Below are 21,140 nucleotides of genomic sequence, written 5' to 3'. Positions count from 1 at the left end.
TCTGTTGATGTGCAGCAGATGATCTCTGCTTGTTTCTCGGCTCATCATGGTGACCCAACATGTGTTGGTTCTGCTCTGATCAGATGGGTTTTACCCTCTGAATGTGTCTTCTCTCTGATATACGACTCCCACATCTTTTGGCCTGAAGGTCCTGCCTTGTAAGCCTCGCTGTATGTCCTCATTTTCTCCGCTTCTCCTGCTGCTGGACCTTCCCTGTGAGTTGGAGTCTAAGCTCCGTTGTACAGTCAGGTGTTTGAGAAGCAGGGCAGGATATTCAGGAATGGAAAGCATTCCCTCCCAGCTGCCTTTGTCTTTCCTGACACAGACAGTCAACCTTGTGGACTGCAGGGTGTTTCCTGTTGGCTGCTGGCCCACATACACACAGTCTGGGTCAGTACTTTGATCAAAGTCCTGTTAGTTTCACTTCTACACTCACTCTGTTGGTATGTCTGCTTGTTCAAACACTGCTCTGAGCTCAGACCTGATTAAAACAAAGAAAAACCGATCCTGTTAATGCAAACTGGTAGATCCATCTACCTCTCCCAGCATCCATCCGTTCATCCATCCATGAATCGACATTTTAGAGATCCAGTCCTTACACTTATCCAAGTCCTGTTGTCCCTCCAGCGAGTTCTGGGTCTTCCTCGGAGTGGAAAACCTTTGAAGGGAGCCATCCAGTCCATGTGGTATTTGTTTGGTCATGTGACCGTGATGGTGATGCAGAGCAGCATTGTGGGTGTTTAACAGAAACAGAGAAGCGATGTCGGCGGTGTGGTCATTTTTTCACAGTGTAGGGAAATATATATATTATTTGTAATATGGGTAAATGCCGGTTATCGGCCACAACAGCTATATTAATATCTGGGATCAATATCCGTCCAAATTTTCCTATCGATGCATCCCTAGCCTCAGCTCTTTGTTCACCACATGAGACTGGAGCAGCGCCAGCAGACGACACCACGATCCGCCTGTCCACCTGCAGCTCCATTCTAGCATCGCTCGCTAACGAGACACCAAGATATCGGAGGAGACTTGCAGAGGATCAGTCTAGACAGACCTCATTTTCTCAAGAAGCCAACAGAACCACAAAAGCCCATGTGACCCTGAACTCTCCAAACCACACACACCATCCCATCCTCTCCACAACTAGATCAACTAGAACTTAGATCCTGTCCATGAACTCCACAAACCGGATTGGTGACAAGGGTCCGTCCAGCCCTCACTGAGTACAAGCTCCACTTAAAGCCGAGGATCAGCAATCAGTCGAAGTCTCCTTTCCAACACCATAGAATAAGCTTCCAGGGAGGCTTCTGAACCGTTTGTAGAGCTGGTTGGGTCTAAAGTCTGGGTTTCAGGTCTGGATGCCATATGAAGGTTCTTAGTTTAGGACCTCAGCTCCATGCAGGAGCATGACGTTAACGATGACCCAACAGGAAACACGAAGCTGCTGAATGCTCACACAGGTTTTCTGTCTGCTGCATCTGGGGAACTGTCTGAGGAAACATTTGGACCAGAACCTGTAATGCTGCCCTATGGAGTTTGTATCAATGCAGATGATAACGTCTCCATGAATAACTGCTTCTTCTGGAGTTGGACCACAACTGATCTGAAGTCTGTTTTTCTTTATTTGAAGTTCATCTGATATTCCCAACATGCTGAAGATTCAGGGTCTTCATTCTACTGCAGAAATAATAACTTCATTGAATTAATGTCTCATACTTGAATGTGTCTCTTCCCACCTTTGTGTTGTACAATGAAAGCCAAATGAGGCTGTTATAAAATGTTATTTGGAGGAATGTGATTTATTTCTAGTTATTTAATGACTCGGTGAGAGGAAGAAGATGATGATAAGTCTGTGGGGGTGATGTCAGCAGATATGATGAAGGTTTACCTGGACAGTCTCTGGAGACACTGTTAGAAATGCTGCTTTTCCTCTGAACTCTCCTGTCTGTCCTGCAGGAAACGCTGCAGCAGCTGATAGTGATGCCTCTTCCCAACATCCTCCACGTCGCCAAGGACCCAATATCAGGTAACACACAGAGGATACCCGCTGCTTTAATCAGAGCTGCGTAACACGTCTGAACCGGTTTCAGCTCCGCTGCGTTCACACCAGGGCCCCGTTTCAGGAAGCGGGCCTAACGAGCTCTGAGTAGAAAGCACATACCCTGAGTGGACCTACTCTGCTCTGTGATACTCAGGGTTTTCGGTTTCAGAAAGTAACTCTTGGGTTACTCAACTCTGAGTCAAGTTAGACCAGAGTTAAGCACAAGTCCGAGTAAATAAGAAACCCTCATCAATAAAAGGCAGATAACACGATTCACCATGGCAACGGCAGGAAGTTAGAGGCCTTGAAGTGGATATTTCTCACTGATAGAACTAGAAATATTGATGACCCAGACCACTTCATCATTGCTGATTATGTGGCTGCATCACATCTGATCTTCACAGTAAAACTACAGTTAGCTGCTATGGCAACTACATTAGTGTTAATTAAGTGGATTTAATACAGAGTAGAATAGAAAATCCTTTATTTTCCCACAGTGGGGAACAAAGCAAAAGGCAATGAAAGCATCCAGGTTCGTTCATCACTAAAACCATAGAAGGAGTTACCAGACTAAAGACTATAAGAACCAGTCAGTAAAAAAACGATCAGGCTGTAGAGAAAAGGAGAATAAAACCCAGGATAAATGGCATTTGGTTTTCAACAAGGCTATTCTGATTAAATTAGAGGTGCAGCGTCGTCAGGTGACATTGGTGACAACATCAATGTAAAAACTGTGCAATATAATATAAAACAAATCATATGCAGCCAATTAAGCCTGGAAAGCCAGAAATATATGAATACATAATGCTTGATTATCAAAATGTGATACAGATTAAATGACTGCTTTCACTGATGCTTGCAGTTCTGACATTCTTCTTTTATAACTTGCCCAGTTTTTCAGATTGCAAATCTACGTATAAATGTCCAAGGGCCTCCTGTTTAAAATAAAATGTAACTAAACCTAAACTATTTGTGTCTGATGATAATAAAATAAAACAGCTTAACTGCAGCACAACCTCCATTGTGCATTTTTGCGTCGTTCATTGTTCCAGATCTCCGCTAGAAAGTAGACCGGACTCAGGGTTAGTTCAACGGAGTAGGGTGCTAGGGTAACTGGACTCAGAGTTTCTGAAACCAAGAACTCAGGATCTGCTTACCCCAGAGTTCTCAGTGACCCTGCTTTCTGAACCGATCCCTGGAGAACCGGTGAAACAGTTCTAAAGGATTTCCCAAACAGAACTGGATGTTTTCCTTATTATAACTGGCTCAAAGTGTTTCACCCTGATGCTGGTAGGAGGTGGTGTCCTTTTACTGCAGAGCAGCCCGCCGTTGTTTCTTGTAGTCTCCTGAGGAAGTCCAGCCCGTCCTCCTGTAGCTGAATCCTCTTGGTCTTCTGGTGTGGAGCTTCGTCTTGAGGTCATCACACAGATTTTCAGTGGGTCAGGTTCACTCTGGTGTTCTGGAGGTGCTGTAGTTGTTCACCACCAGGGACGTGTGTTTGGTCTTTATCAAGTTGGACCCAGAGCCGGTGTTGCTGCTGACAGCTTTAGTTTTATTTTTTTTCAGATCTTCAGAAATCCTTCATTCTTCATACATTTTTCAACTTGAGGAGATTCTGGGTTCCAGATGCACGGAAGCTTCCCCACAACATAATGATACTCCCACCTCTGTGTTTCATGTTGAGATGGTTTTCTTTACGCTTCTTTTGGCACACATAAATGTCTCTATGGCTACAGATCGCTGGTTTGGTCTCATCTGGTATACAGAAGGTTTCTCCAGACTCTCCTGAGCTTACCTCAGTCTGGCCTAAAGGTATCTCTTCTGCTGAAGTGAAGTTTGTCTTGGTCTGCAACTTCTCAGTCCAGAACTCAGTGATTATCTTCAATGAGACCACAGTTCCCGACTTAGCTGACTGACTGTGTGTAAACTGGGAGACCACCATTGGCTTTAACTGGGAGGGCATGACTGCACAGCCGTGGCTGTGGCTCAATGAAAGGGTCTTTTATTCATCTGCAAATAGAAATAATAGGTGTCTTCTAGAGACAACAACTGTGGTTACAATCATTCTGGTGAAACTTACAATTTTGTAGGAGGGATATTCTGTCCTGAGCTGTATGATATAAACAGTTCTGAATCATGTGTCGGAACCAGGGTGGTTCTGACCCAGACTCTCCTGTAATGGTTTAAAGTAGCAGCAATCATCAGCTTGCAGTTTTCAGGCATTTCGCCAAAACGTATTCATGCATGAAAATCCTTGAGGTCTTACAAAGCAGCCTGGAAGTCTGACAGGAACAACCAGGAGCTGGATTTGAACATTTGTTTGGGAATGTTTTCCTTTCGGTTTGGAGCGCTGCAGCGCCCCCTTCAGCTCATACTAACTGAGTGCTTTGTTTCCTCAGCAAAGAGCATGGAGGAGCTGAAGAGCCTGCTGCTGCTGATCCTCGGCTGTGCCGTGCAGGTAAGGCTCCCCCACAGCCTCTTCCTGCAGCTCAGCAGATCCTGAGGCGCAGGGGGCAGTGGATGTGGGCGGGGCTTCAGCAACAATGTGTAACCTGAGCCTGCTGTGGAGCATCAGGTGGCTTGTGTTTGTGTGTTCAGCTCTTCTCAACCAGCAGCTCTGCTTCCATCTTGTTTTCATTTCTTTCTTCCTTCCTCACACTCCCTTTCCTAACTTCTCCTGCTCCCTGCCTCGCTTTGTGTTCCTGCACTGGTCTGACTGGTTTCAGGAAAGAGGAAGGCCAGGAGGGGAGCGATGAATCGGACACGGCAGACGGAGGGACCACATGAACATGTTTGTTCAGACTAACAGGAATTTGTTAAACAAACCTCTGAAGCATATTTACACTCAGCAGACTCCCTTTGTTCCTATTATTAGTGTTCTGTTTCCAGGATAACGTTCAGCACGCTGCAGTTCTGGAAAATAAATCAAACAAATTTCAAATCAGACGGCCAGTTTTACTGGGAAACAAACAAACATTTGAATTTTGTTTTAAATGCTAAAATATTATAACCATTTTTCTTCTTTTTTGTTCAAAAACAGATGAACATAAATTTTAATTTGGTCTGATTTAGTTTCATATTTATAGAAATAAAAATCAATTTTCTCTTTTTCTGACTAAGAGCACAGTTTTACTCAAAATATTGAAATGCACACAACATTATGGGTGACATACCAGAGTTCAAAAGAGGACAAATTGTTGGTGCACGTCTTGCTGGCGCATCTGTGACCAAGACAGCAAGTCTTTGTGATGTATCAAGAGCCACGGTATCCAGGGTAATGTCAGCATACCACCAAGAAGGATGAACCACATCCAACAGGATTAACTGTGGACGCAAGAGGAAGCTGTCTGAAAGGGATGTTCGGGTGCTAACCCGGATTGTATCCAAAAAACATAAAACCACGGCTGCCCAAATCACGGCAGAATTAAATGTGCACCTCAACTCTCCTGTTTCCACCAGAACTGTCCGTCAGGAGCTCCACAGGGTCAATATACACGGCCGGGCTGCTATAGCCAAACCTTTGGTCACTCATGCCAATGCCAAACATCGGTTTCAATGGTGCAAGGAGCGTAAATCTTGGGCTGTGGACAATGTGAAACATGTATTGTTCTCTGATGAGTCCAACTTTACTGTTTTCCCCACATCCAGGAGAGTTACGGTGTAGAGAAGCCCCAAAGAAGCGTACCATCCAGACTGTTGCATGCCCAGAGTGAAGCATGGGGGTGGATCAGTGATGGTTTGGGCTGCCATATCATGGCATTCCCTTGGCCCAATACTTGTGCTAGATGGGCGCGTCACTGCCAAGGACTACCGAACCATTCTTGAGGACCATGTGCATCCAATGGTTCAAACATTGTATCCTGAAGGTGGTGCCGTGTATCAGGATGACAATGCACCAATACACACAGCAAGACTGGTGAAAGATTGGTTTGATGAACATGAAAGTGAAGTTGAACATCTCCCATGGCCTGCACAGTCACCAGATCTAAATATTATCGAGCCACTTTGGGGTGTTTTGGAGGAGCGAGTCAGGAAACGTTTTCCTCCACCAGTATCACGTAGTGACCTGGCCACTATCCTGCAAGAAGAATGGCTTAAAATCCCTCTGACCACTGTGCAGGACTTGTATATGTCATTCCCAAGATGAATTGACGCTGTATTGGCCGCAAAAGGAGGTCCTACACCATACTAATAAATTATTGTGGTCTAAAACCAGGTGTTTCAGTTTCATTGTTCAACACCTGTAAATCATATTAGATTTTAATGTTAGCAAAATTCAGAAAATCTGCTAGAATATTTACCCAAACACTAGAGTGAGAGTCTAGTTACAGCCGTGATAAACGTAGTCCTGAGTCAGTCATCTATCCCATCAGAACCGTCATTCAGAGTTTAACCGGGTCTTTGGAAAAGGGATCAGAATAATAACTGGGTCAGGTAAAGTCCAACTTCCTGTTTTTCCAACAATCACAGTCTAAGTTTGAGGATTTCTTCAGATTTTCCCTCACAATGTTCAGCTTAAAGTGTGATGATGGTTCTGACCTAATGAAATACTCAGAACCTTTTGGATTTAAACAGTTTCTCCATCCAGTCTCCCGTTGCTGGAGGACTTCTGTCCAATCAGAGTGCAGAGAGACACGCCCACACTCTCATTCACTCCCACTAGATTTCAGGTCTGGATGGTTCTGTAGAAACTGGACCTAAAGGTTCTGATTTAGGTCTGAGATCTAGTACAGGAACCATGGCAGCCCCTTAAAGCTCTACATGTGAGCCCACCAAAAGGTTCTGATGCTGATAATGGAGAATGTCTCACATACGACTTGCAGTTTTCATACAGTTGCCGTTTGAGGCTTGAATCACAGTCTACACTTTGCTGTGGCTCCGCCTCCCCTCTGCTCCCCTGAATCACCATAGCAACCTGTGACTCAGCATTTTCTAATCATGTTTCTGATATTAAACCATCACTTAGTGAGACACAAAAACCTAAAAACCCCCCAGGATTTCTCCTCAAATGTTCTCTGTGTGTTTGTCCTCAGTGTGAGCGCAAGGAGGAGACGATTGAGAAGATCAAGCTGCTGGACATCGAGACTCAGGCGGCCATCGTGTCTCACATTCAGGAGGTCAGTGGAGAACAGGATCATTGGTTCTGAAAGTTCTGGTTTCAGTTCGGGTTGTCGTGATATCAAACTAAAATAGTAACCCTTTTAAATCCCTCTTAAGCCTGTGACACGCTTTTCTCACAAATCCAGAAAGTGAAGGAATCTCAGCCCCTCTGGGGATTTTCCTGCTAATTCCTGTTAGGATGAGAGGTTTTCCTGAGGTCTTCAAGTGGAAAAGGTAGTTTTTATGGGTAGAGAAATGCTGGGACACTAACCAAACGTTTCTTCCAGGTCACACACAACCAGCTGAATGTCCTCGATCTTTCCTGGATGGACGATGGCGCCGAGTTGGTCCCTGAAGAGCTGGAGCCGCTGTCCCGCAACATGGCGGTGTCGCTACGGCAACTCATCGATCAGCGAGACAAAGCCACTGAGGTACGGAGACAGTGACTTTCACCTGTTATACCTTTGGATCTATTCTGATAGATGTCTATCTGAGAACCTCCACCCTGTCCTCCAGGTAATCTTGGACCTCACCCAGGAAAGGGACTACCTGTCCAGTCAGCAGCCCCAGGAAGGAAGCAGGAGGCGGAGCAGCCAGGGCGGCGGGCCGATCTCTGGAGGTCCGGGACTGAACCATGTAGGATCGGCTTTGACCGAGCTGACCAAGGAGGAGAAGCAGCATCTGTCTGTGGAGCTGGCTGATGCTAAGGCCAAGCTGCGCAGATACAGACAGGAACTGTGAGTCCACCAACCACACCTGAGAGAGAAACAGCAGTGGTCCAAAGACAGACGGGATGAGATCAGATGATGTTTACCTGATGTGATGATTCTGATTCTGTAGATGTAAACCTTCCAGGTTTTCATACACTGCTAGTTTGCTGCAGGTCTCAGAGCACATCTCCTGCTTGGTGATGATCAGCAGCTAGAGGTCATAAGGCAGCCATCTGTGAGCACCATTACGTTAGTAGAACCAGCTCCAACAGGGAGTGTCCATCCTCTCGTCATTCTGGTGTTTGAAGGACCTCTTTGAAGCGTGATTATCTGACCTACAGAAGCAACGAGGCTCAGATGTATACATACACCCCTGCATCGACCATCTTTCTGCAGCCATCAACAAGCTTCTGGCACCATTCCAGATGATACCAACCACTCTTGAATTGGTCCATTTAATTTGTTCTGGTTGGTGTCCCGTCAAACCCGACTCTCGATCCAGTCTATGCATTTCCAGCTGGGTGGATGTCTGATGCTTGGGCAGACCAGAATCTTAGCCTGCTTTATCCATTCCAGAACCAGTTTGAATTTGTGTTTGGACTCATTGTCCTGCTGTTTGCAAGGACCAAACATCTAGCTGCTGATCTAAGGTGAAGCTGGAGACAGCAGCTGAAGCTGAAGGTGTTCCTCCTTCTTCCTCGTTGCACTAGCGTGGTGTAATGTACTAGTTCTACTGGTGGTGGTACAGTCTCACAGCATGATGCTACCACCGCCATGCTTGACAGTTGACACAGTGTTCAGGGTTGAGAGCTTCAGCTTTATTGCAAGAACTTCTTTCATGGTGGTCAGCCTCTCTGTGCATGTTGATGCTCTACTGTGTTCATTGTGGACATTGAGCCTGATGTCGCTGACCCAGTTTCCTTCTGCAGTTATTGTTGACATCAACTTCACGTTGTCCTACGGATGGTCCACCTGTCTCTCTTAGAGACACGGCATGAAACTTTGTTTCTGTCCTAGATGAAGCTGTAGAAAGTACTCCTGTGTGTCTGTGGGTTGCTGCAGATGGCTGCTTATACAAGTGGTTCCAGATCTTAATCAGGGCTGATACTAGAGCCAGCACTGGTTTGCCCTCCACCACCTGAGAGCTACGTCATTATAAACGTGTCATTTAGTGAATGTTTGCTCCTCCTCCTGTTTTATTCAGTGCGTTGTAAAAGAACAGGGTGCATTGTGGGAATCTTAAGGCAATTGATTCAGAAGCCCCTCCAGCAACAACTAAATCCCTCTGAGCGATGGTGCCGCTGCACAACATGCTAGCTGCTGCTGATCTGGTGACAGAACCTCTCCATGCATCCCATCTTGGGCTCTTTTACCCGCCGGTGATCCTGTCATATTGTTTGGGTCTTGCTGTGTGTGGATCTGGGTTTCAGTGAAGTATGTTGGAGGTGAGATGTTGCATCCAAAGACCGCTCCACAGAGCAAAATCTATGGTCCTCACTGAGTCTTGATGGGTGCAGATCCTGCATAAGACATGGATCTTGTCCAAATAATTTTCTCTTTGTATGTGACCTTGCATATTCTCCATAAACTGTCTGGGTGCACTTACTTTCTTGAGAGTTCCTCCTTCTGCATTTGTCAATGTTGGGTCATAAATGAACATTCAGATAATCGAGTTTTGATGTCTGCTGGAGCTGGAATTGTTCAGGTCTCGATGCGATCTGCCAACTGAACCAGTGATAAAACGCGGGGTCAAACTGGAAGGGATGTGACTGCCATGGACTCTGACTGGACCGAACTGGTTCCGTATTTCTGTTTATAATCTGGATCTGTTTGTAAAGTGACTTGAAATGATATTAGTTGTACAAATGAACTGAGGGGAATTCTGAGCGTGACGGTTTGGGTCAGATGGTTTGACCCGTTAATGTTTGTATTTGCAGGGAGGAGAAAACAGAACAGCTGATGGATTCCAAACATGATGTGGAGCGTCTGGATCAGGAGCTACAGAAACTCAAACAAGAGGTCCGATCTTTCACAGATACCTGGTCAAAGAAAATTCAATCTTCCCTGTTTCATTTACTGGCATATTTGTGGTTCAGAACCAGTCTCTGTCTTGTGAGGCCCGTTCGGTCCGAGTGTACCGGGACGAGGTGGACTCTCTAAGGGAGCGAGCGGCTCGGGTCGACCGACTGGAGGCTGAACTGAGCAGATGCAAAGAGAAGCTCAATGACGTACACTTCTACAAGACCAGAGTGGAGGTAAGCCTCATGTCCATCAGTAACCATCAGCCTGGTTGGTCCACGGTTCCTCAGAGGTTCTTGTAGATGGATCCACAGCTGTGTCTGAACATGGAGAAATAACTGACCCAGACCGTGAGCTACTCTGGAGCCGAACTTGAAAGAGGAAATAAAGCTTTTTAAAGTTTTTCTCCTCATATTTACAGCCATCTCCTTTACAGTTTCCCAAAAAGTATTCACACCGCTTGAATTGTTCCACTTTTTGTTCCACAAACTTCAGTGTTTTGTTGTGAATTTCTGCAGCAGAACACAGATCAGAACGATGTGGAGGAAGATGAGATGATTCATGTTTTCAAACTGTTTTTACTAATAAAAATCTGAAAAGTGTTCATTCATATTCAGGCCTCCTGAGTCAGAACTCTGTAGAACCACCTCTGGCTGCAGGTCTTTTAGAGGTTGTCTCCACCAGCTTGAACATCTACAGACTAAAGTTTTGTTCATTCTTTTGTGCAAAGCAGCCCAGGCTCAGTCAAACTGGATGGAGAACATCTGGGAACATCCGTTTTCAAGTCTTGCCAGATTCTTAGGTTGTAACTTTGACTAGGCCATTCTATCACATGAATCTGCTTTGATCTAAACATCCTATTGTAGCTCTTGCTGTATGTTTAGGGTGGTTGTGCTGCTGGAAGGGAACGTCCACCCCAGTGTCCACACACATTGTTTTGCATGTACATCAAACAGTTCAGTTCTGGTCTCCTCTGATCAGGTCCGATCATCTTCTCCCACGTGTTAGCTGTGTCTCCTACATGGTTTGTGGTTAACTGCAAAGAAGACTTTCTGTCAATAATGGTTTTCTTCTTGTTACTCTTCAGTAGAGATCAGATTAAATTGAACAACTCCCACCTGAGCAGTGGAAGTCTGCAGCTCCTCCATGGTTATCATGGGCCTCTTGGCTGCTTCTCTGATCATTGTTCTGCTGATCACTGGTTGGTGTGGGGGGTATTTTCCTTCTTCTGAGCTGATTGGTCCCAAAACTCCGAACAAAATCAATGAAAGTCTGTAGTTGGACATGTTGGCGGGTCATTCAAGGATCCAGAAGTTTTCCCTGAAGCTCCCTACCTGACCAGATTGTGTCGTAAACATCTGAATGTGTTGATAGAGCAGAGGTTCTTCATGCACCACGTTTTATTTGAGTCCATCCAGTTGAATCATTTCAGGGACCTTAAGCATCAGCAGCTGACATATACTGTCACCGAGGAAACGCAGCTGCTGCTGACGGTCACCATCATGGATGTGTGTTTGTGATCGTTCAGGAGCTGCGTGACGACAACATGACTCTGCTGGACACCAAAGTGCTGCTGGAGGAGCAGCTGTCGGCCTCCAGGGGGCGCTGTGACAAACTGCACTCGCTGGAGAAAGACAACCTTCTGCTGCGAGCTAAAATCCACGACCTGGAAATGGTACGTTACATTTCATCCTTAACAATAGTCCAGGCTGTCTGTGTCACCCTAAGTTTACCTCAGAGGGACCAATCTCTGTCTCTGAATGCTGGAGCAGACTGCATCCAGGACAAGAGTTTATCAATCAGTTCTCTGTCCTGCAGGAGCGGGACAACGAGCGGCGGAGGCTGGAGGAGCTGGTGGAGGAGAACATGCTGCTGGAGATCGGGCAGAAGCAGAGCATGAACGAGTCTGCCCACCTGGGCTGGGAGCTGGAGCAGCTCACCAAGAACCATGACGGTCCCACCCCCGAGAGTACGGCTCTGAGCGTTCCTCCTGTTACATCTGGTACTGTTCCTGCTTCTGTAAACATCTGACCTCTGCTTCACAGGTCGGAAATCTCTGGTCCATGAGCTGAACGAGTGCGTTTCCAGTCGAGTTCTGAAGTTGGAAAAGGAGAATCGGGAGCTACAGGCCGCCTTAGAGAGACTGAAGGAGGAGAACCACCTCCGACAGGAGCAGCAGCTTCACACACAGGAGCTGGACCGGGAGAACCAGAGTCTGAGCAACAAGGTGAGCAAGATGTCAGCAGGAAGGTAAAGGAAAAACTGAGGAGTTTTTCTGCTGAAACAAAAACCAGACATTCCTGAGAGAATAAAATTCTTCCAGAGAAAACAGACTTTCAGGCAAGAAAAACTGAAACACTCTGGAGACTCTGAAGCATAGTCCTGGTCTGGATGAGGTTGTCCTTGTTCCTCGTGATAACCATCCATCATCCATCCATCCATCATCCATCCATCCATCATCCATCCATCCATCATCCATCCATCATCCATCCATCATCCATCCATCCATCATCCATCCATCCATCATCCATCCATCCATCATCCATCCATCATCATCCATCCATCATCCATCATCCATCCATCCATCATCCATCCATCATCCATCCATCCATCATCCATCCATCCATCCATCATCCATCCATCCATCCATCCATCCATCCATCATCCATCCATCAATCATCCATCCATCATCCATCCATCATCCATCCATCCATCCATCCATCCATCCATCCATCATCCATCCATCCATCCATCCATCCATCATCCATCATCCATCATCCATCCATCCATCCATCATCCATCCATCATCCATCCATCCATCCATCCATCATCCATCATCCATCATCCATCCATCCATCCATCATCCATCCATCATCCATCCATCCATCATCCATCCATCCATCCATCATCCATCCATCCATCCATCCATCCATCATCCATCCATCCATCCATCCATCCATCCATCATCCATCCATCCATCCATCCATCCATCCATCATCCATCATCCATCCATCCATCCATCATCCATCATCCATCATCCATCCATCCATCCATCATCCATCCATCATCCATCCATCCATCCATCCATCATCCATCCACCATCCATCATCCATCCATCCATCCATCATCCATCCATCATCCATCCATCCATCATCCATCCATCCATCATCCATCCATCATCCATCCATCATCCATCCATCATCCATCCATCCATCCATCCATCATCCATCCATCCATCCATCCATCATCCATCCATCCATCCATCCATCATCCATCCATCCATCCATCATCCATCCATCCATCCATCCATCATCCATCATCCATCATCCATCCATCCATCCATCATCCATCCATCATCCATCCATCCATCCATCCATCATCCATCCACCATCCATCATCCATCCATCCATCCATCATCCATCCATCATCCATCCATCCATCATCCATCCATCCATCCATCCATCCATCATCCATCCATCCATCCATCATCCATCATCCATCCATCATCCATCCATCCATCCATCCATCATCCATCCACCATCCATCATCCATCCATCCATCCATCATCCATCCATCATCCATCCATCCATCATCCATCCATCCATCATCCATCCATCCATCCATCATCCATCATCCATCCATCATCCATCCATCCATCCATCATCCATCCACCATCCATCATCCATCCATCCATCCATCATCCATCCATCATCCATCCATCCATCATCCATCCATCCATCATCCATCCATCCATCCATCCATCATCCATCCATCATCCATCCATCATCCATCCATCATCCATCCATCCATCCATCCATCATCCATCCATCCATCCATCCATCATCCATCCATCCATCATCCATCCATCATCCATCCATCATCCATCCATCATCCATCCATCCATCCATCCATCATCCATCCATCATCCATCCATCATCCATCCATCCATCATCCATCCATCATCCATCCATCATCCATCCATCATCCATCCATCCATCCATCATCCATCCATCATCCATCCATCCATCCATCATCCATCCATCATCCATCCATCATCCATCCATCATCCATCCATCCATCATCCATCATCCATCATCCATCATCCATCCATCCATCCATCATCCATCCATCATCCATCCATCCATCCATCCATCATCCATCCACCATCCATCATCCATCCATCCATCCATCATCCATCCATCATCCATCCATCCATCATCCATCCATCCATCATCCATCCATCATCCATCCATCATCCATCCATCATCCATCCATCCATCCATCCATCATCCATCCATCCATCCATCATCCATCCATCCATCCATCCATCATCCATCCATCCATCCATCATCCATCCATCCATCCATCCATCATCCATCATCCATCCATCCATCCATCCATCATCCATCCATCATCCATCCATCCATCCATCCATCATCCATCCACCATCCATCATCCATCCATCCATCCATCATCCATCCATCATCCATCCATCCATCATCCATCCATCCATCCATCATCCATCCATCCATCATCCATCCATCCATCCATCATCCATCATCCATCCATCATCCATCCATCCATCCATCCATCATCCATCCACCATCCATCATCCATCCATCCATCCATCATCCATCCATCATCCATCCATCCATCATCCATCCATCCATCCATCATCCATCATCCATCCATCATCCATCCATCCATCCATCATCCATCCACCATCCATCATCCATCCATCCATCCATCATCCATCCATCATCCATCCATCCATCATCCATCCATCCATCATCCATCCATCCATCCATCCATCATCCATCCATCATCCATCCATCATCCATCCATCATCCATCCATCCATCCATCCATCATCCATCCATCCATCCATCCATCATCCATCCATCCATCATCCATCCATCATCCATCCATCATCCATCCATCATCCATCCATCCATCCATCCATCATCCATCCATCATCCATCCATCATCCATCCATCCATCATCCATCCATCATCCATCCATCATCCATCCATCCATCCATCCATCCATCATCCATCCATCCATCCATCATCCATCATCCATCCATCATCCATCCATCATCCATCCATCATCCATCCATCCATCATCCATCCATCATCCATCCATCCATCCATCATCCATCCATCATCCATCCATCATCCATCCATCATCATCCATCCATCCATCATCATCCATCCATCCATCCATCATCCATCCATCATACATCCATCATCCATCCATCATCCATCCATCATCCATCCATCCATCATCCATCCATCCATCCATCATCCATCCATCATCCATCCATCCATCCATCATCCATCCATCATCCATCCATCATCCATCCATCCATCATCCATCCATCCATCATCCATCCATCCATCCATCATCCATCCATCATCATCCATCCATCATCCATCCATCTATCATCCATGCATCCATCCATCATCCATCCATCATCCATCCATCATCCATCCATCCATCATCCATCCATCCAGCATCCATCCATCCATCATCCATCCATCCATCCATGCATCCATCCATCCATCCATCCATCCATGCATCCATCCATCCATGCATCCATCCATCATCCATCCATCCATCCAGCATCCATCCATCAATCATCCATCCATCCATCATCCATCCATCCATCCATGCGTCCATCATCCATCCATGCATCCATCCATCCATCCATCCATCATCCATCCATACATCATCCATCCATCAATCATCCATCCATCCATCCAGCATCCATCCATCCATGCATCCATCATCCATCCATCGATCCATGCATCCATCCATCCATCCATGCATCCATCCATCCATCCATCCATCCATGCATCCATCCATCCAGCATCCATCCATCAATCATCCATCCATCCATCATCCATCCATCCATCCAGCATCCATCCATCCATGCATCCATCATCCATCCATCGATCCATGCATCCATCCATCCATCCATGCATCCATCCATCCATCCATCCATCCATGCATCCATCCATCCAGCATCCATCCATCAATCATCCATCCATCAATCATCCATCCATCCATCCAGCATCCATCCATCCATGCATCCATCATCCATCCATCGATCCATGCATCCATCATCCATCCATCCAGCATCCATCCATCAATCATCCATCCATCAATCATCCATCCATCCATCCAGCATCCATCCATCCAGCATCCATCCATCAATCATCCATCCATCAATCATCCATCCATCCATCCAGCATCCATCCATCCATGCATCCATCATCCATCCATCCATCCATGCATCCATCATCCATCCATCGATCCATCCATCCATCCATGCATCCATCCATCCAGCATCCATCCATCAATCATCCATCCATCAATCATCCATCCATCCATCCAGCATCCATCCATCCATGCATCCATCATCCATCCATCCATCCATGCATCCATCATCCATCCATCGATCCATGCATCCATCCATCCATCCATCCATCCATCATCCATCCATCCAGCATCCATCCATCAATCATCCATCCATCCATCATCCATCCATCCATCCATGCATCCATCATCCATCCATGCATCCATCCATCCATCCATCCATCATCCATCCATACATCATCCATCCATCCATCCATCCATCATCCATCCATCCATCATCCATCCATCCATCCATCCATCATCCATCCATCCATCATCCATCCATCATCCATCCATCCATCATCCATCCATCCATCATCCATCCATCCATCCATCATCCATCCATCATCATCCATCCATCCATCCATCATCCATGCATCCATCCATCATCCATCCATCCAGCATCCATCCATCCATGCATCCATCATCCATCCATCGATCCATGCATCCATCCATCCATCCATGCATCCATCCATCCATCCATCCATGCATCCATCCATCCATGCATCCATCCATCATCCATCCATCCATCCATCCAGCATCCATCCATCAATCATCCATCCATCCATCATCCATCCATCCATCCATGCATCCATCATCCATCCATGCATCCATCCATCCATCCATCCATCATCCATCCATACATCATCCATCCATCAATCATCCATCCATCCATCCAGCATCCATCCATCCATGCATCCATCATCCATCCATCGATCCATGCATCCATCCATCCATCCATGCATCCATCCATCCATCCATGCATCCATCCATCCATGCATCCATCCATCATCCATCCATCCAGCATCCATCCATCAATCATCCATCATCCATCCATCCATCCATGCATCCATCATCCATCCATGCATCCATCCATCTATCCATCCATCATCCATCCATACATCATCCATCCATCATCCATCCATCCAGTATAGTTTAACATGTGTTCATGCGGTTTTTTTTCCTAGTTGGAGCGTCTTCAGGGATTACTGGACCAGGAGAGACTAACCAATCAGGACATGGAGTCTCTAGGGGAGGAGCTACTAAAGGAGAAACAGAGTCTGGAGCTAGAGATGCACGCTCTGCGGGCTGACAAGGACCGACAGGTACTTCTGATGCTCCTGTTTGTTAGAAAACACACCAGAGTTTATCCTTTCATGCATCTCAGTCCCACTTGTTGTCTCGTCCAATCAGATCTCAGAGCTGGAGAGTGAGAAACAGCACCTGTCGGAGGCGGTGAAATCCCTTCAGGATCGCGCTCAGTCCAACAGCGAGACCAGAGTCAGGGAGGTGGAAGCCAAGAACCGCCTGCTCCATCAGAGCATCACGGACACCAGCTCCCGCCTGGCCAGCCTGGAAACACAGCTTAAAGTGGTGAGTGAGGAGGCGGAGAGGCTGAGGGAGCGGGCAGGGCGCTGCGAGGAGGCGGACAGGGAGGTGACCCGTCTGGAAAGGAGCAGGGAGGCTCTCAACAGAGAGGTAAGCAGCGGGACAAGGATTCCTGCTCCTCATGATTGCCAGTGTGAATGGATCCAGTTCATTATCCTGCTCTGCCTCCAGGTGGCGTCTCTGCGTGCATGCAGTGAGCGCTCAGAAGCCCTGGAGAGGCAGGTGACCTCCCTGGAGCAGGAGGTGCTCAGACTGAAGCGGGAGGCTGAGGAGGCTCAGAAGGAACCACAGCGGCTGGCCAAGCAAGAGGCAGAAAATGGCCTGCTGTCTAAGGAAAACCTGGAGCTCCGCTGCTCCATGGAAAACCTGCGTTCCTCATCTGCCCGCCTGCCCTCACTGCAGGAGGAGCTGAAGGAGGCGCAGAGGGAGACCCAGGAAGTGCAGAAGACACTGGAGGAGGCCAGGAAGGAGGCGCAAGGAGAGAGGAAGAGAGCGGAGAGGCTGGAGCTGAACCTGTCAGCTCTGAACAAGATAAAACATCATCTAGAAGAGGAACTGGAGAGGAGCAGGGAGGAGATGCTGGAGGTGGACAATAAGATCAGAGAGACTAAAACCAGGGAGGAGGGACTGAGCCGGGAGCTAGAGGATCTTAAAGAGGAGCGAAGAAGAAGAGAAGAGGGGGACGAGGAGAGGAAGAAGCTCCAGCTGGACCTCGAGCAGTCTGAGAAGATCCGGAAGCAGCTGGAGAAGGAGAACTGGAGGATCCGAACGCTGTTGGAAGCCAAGGAGGTGGAGCTGGAGGAGAAATCCAGCCGAGCGTCTGCGTCTGTTAAGGAGGGTGCGGCTCTGAGGAAGGAGGTGGAGAGACTGAAGGAGGCATCTGTTAAAGCCAAGGAGCAGGAGCGGGAAAACAAGGAGCTGCAGAAGCAGGCCACCATCGACAAGAAAACTCTGGCAACACTGAGGGAGGTGAGACTGAGGAGGAGGAGAAGGACCACTCAGGTTCTGTATATTTAACAAGAAATCTGGACGTCCTGAAGCTTTGCTGCTTCCAAAGGCCTGCTGTTCATCAACAGGGAACAGAACAGGATCAGATGCTTGGGGTCATCTAACATCCATGTGGTTCTGTGTGTGCAGGAGCTGGTGTCTGAGAAGCTGAACGTTCAGCAGCAAAACGTTGAGCTGGAGAGACTGAACGAGGAGAAACTGCTGCAGCAGGAGCACACGCTGGAGGACAGGTAGCTGGGACGTCCTCAGCCACCCTCTGCTCACCAGCTGCATTTTTACAACTTCTGCTTTGCAGCTGGGTTCAGCCGTAGTTCATGGTAGTTACAATCATTTCCAAGAAATGAAGGAATTACGTAAGAATTTGTGATGATGTCACGTTTAAAATCAAACTACATGGCAAGGTCTGCAGTTCCAGTTACAGTCCAGAAAATTAATGTTTATCTAGAGATCTATCCGGTGAGGAGCAGGAAATCGGGAGAAATGTTCTCTGGGATCAGTAGCTTTGAGACTTAGCAAACCAGCACCCTACAGAGGGATTTAAAATAATTTAATGGTGAGCCCAGGCTACCTGTCATTCACCACAGTGATGAAGGAAAACTGTGGAATTCTGGTAGCTTTTAGGTATACTTTGTAATTCCTGCTCCAGTTCTGACCAGCATTATTACTCTGGTGTTCACAGTTTCCTTTATGTCAGGAAGACATGCTGTGGTTGAGGAAATCTCACCTTTCTCCTCATGATCAGTCTATTTTACTCAGGAGGTTGTGAGGTTATAAACAGCTGTTCACTCCCTGCTCGAGTCGAGGCCTAAACTGTTGTTTCTTGTCCCTCGACGTTCCCTTAGATCCAAGATTCAAACTCTTTCATAATCCTGGAGCAGAAAGTCTCCCCACCTATGAAATTGTTTCTGGGGTTGACCTCCATCCATCCATCCATCATTCATTCATTCATTCATTCAATTCAGTTTTATTTATATAGCACCATTTCACAACACATGTCGTCTCAAGGTTCTTCACAACAGTCAGGTTCATACATTCCTATTAATCGTAATCATTGAACAGTTCAGTCAGATTCAGATTTCATCCAGTCAGTGACTTGCAGCATTCACTCCTCCTGGATGAGCATGTAGAGACAGTGGACAGTCACTGGTGTTGACTTTGCAGCAATCCCTCATACTGAGCATGCATGTAGCGACAGTGGAGAGGAAAAACTCCCTTTTAACAGGAAGAAACCTCCAGCAGAACCAGAACCAGGCTCAGTGTGAGCGGCCATCTGCCACGACCGACCGGGGGTTTGAGAGAACAGAGCAGAGACACAAAGAGAACAAAGAAGCACTGATCCAGGAGTACTTTCTATGGGAAGGAAAAGTAAATGTTAATGGATGTAGCTCCTTTAGTCGTTTCATCTAGAAAGAAAGAACAGATAAACTCTGATCCAGTTTTCAAGGTTAGAGTCTGAAAGAGAGAACATAGAGTTAGTTACAGTAGAAGCTCAGTCAGTAGCCATGTCTAGGAGAGAGAAAGGGTTAAACACTAAAAGACAGGGCCATGTGGATCATCTGTAGAAGGTAAGCATTAAGTTGTTGCCAGCAGAAGCTCGGATGATGCCCCTCTCCAGAAAGGTGTCACAGGTAGACACAGAGACAGGCCAGGTGTAGCTTCTAGAAAGAGAAAAGAGAGAACAAAGTTAAAAGCTGAAATAACAGCAAATAATGCAGAATTGGAGAGTAGTATGAGAATGTAGCAAAGAGGATGAAAGTGGTCATTATGTCCTCCAGCAGCCTAAGTCTATAGCAGCATAACTACAGAGATAGCTCAGGATAAACTAAGCCACTCTAACTATAAGCTTTATCAAAAAGGAAAGTTTTAAGCCTAGCCTTAAAAGTAGACAGGGTGTCTGCCTCACGGACTAAATCTGGGAGCTGGTTCCACAGGAGAGGAGCCTGATAACTAAAGGATCTGCCTCCCATTCTACTTCTAGAGACTCTAGGAACCACCAGTAAACCTGCAGTCTGAGAACAAAGTGCTCTGTTAGGAACATATGGACCAATCAGATCTCTGATGTATGATGGAGCTAGATCATTAAGGGCTTTATATGTGAGGAGGAGAATTTTAAATTATATTCTGGATTTAACAGGGAGCCAATGAAGGGAAGCTAAAATAGGAGAAATATGATCTCTCTTTTTAATTTTCATCAGAACTCTTGCTGCAGCATTTTGAATCAGCTGAAGGCTTTTAACTGCATTTTGTGGACATCCTGATAGTAAAGAATTACAATAGTCCAGCCTTGAAGTAACAAATGCATGGACTAGTTTTTCAGCGTCACTCCTGGACAGGATATTTCTAATTTTGGCAATGTTCTGGAGATGAAAGAAGGAAATCCTAGAAACCTGTTTAATATGGGATTTAAATGACATGTCCTAGTCAAAGTTAACACCAAGGTTTTTTACTTTA

General features: G+C 46.5%; 1 protein-coding gene across 1 annotated transcript in view; it reads left to right on the top strand.

Annotated features, from left to right (window-relative positions):
• The window catches only part of ccdc88c (coiled-coil domain containing 88C), a 58,217-nt gene that overhangs the window by 22,408 nt on the left and 14,669 nt on the right, over positions 1-21,140 (top strand). Inside the window, exons 4-17 of the mRNA XM_047345142.1 lie at positions 1,960-2,029; positions 4,444-4,502; positions 7,078-7,161; positions 7,432-7,575; positions 7,661-7,881; positions 9,792-9,873; positions 9,951-10,109; positions 11,402-11,548; positions 11,692-11,842; positions 11,919-12,100; positions 17,261-17,398; positions 17,487-17,771; positions 17,853-18,650; positions 18,819-18,919. Coding sequence (XP_047201098.1) covers positions 1,960-2,029; positions 4,444-4,502; positions 7,078-7,161; positions 7,432-7,575; positions 7,661-7,881; positions 9,792-9,873; positions 9,951-10,109; positions 11,402-11,548; positions 11,692-11,842; positions 11,919-12,100; positions 17,261-17,398; positions 17,487-17,771; positions 17,853-18,650; positions 18,819-18,919 — 2,621 coding nt within the window. The remainder of the gene's footprint in view (positions 1-1,959; positions 2,030-4,443; positions 4,503-7,077; positions 7,162-7,431; positions 7,576-7,660; positions 7,882-9,791; positions 9,874-9,950; positions 10,110-11,401; positions 11,549-11,691; positions 11,843-11,918; positions 12,101-17,260; positions 17,399-17,486; positions 17,772-17,852; positions 18,651-18,818; positions 18,920-21,140) is intronic.

This window comes from Girardinichthys multiradiatus, chromosome 19, assembly GCF_021462225.1.
Source record: "Girardinichthys multiradiatus isolate DD_20200921_A chromosome 19, DD_fGirMul_XY1, whole genome shotgun sequence".
Lineage (NCBI taxonomy): Eukaryota > Metazoa > Chordata > Actinopteri > Cyprinodontiformes > Goodeidae > Girardinichthys > Girardinichthys multiradiatus.
This window is presented reverse-complemented; position numbering and strand designations above follow the sequence as displayed.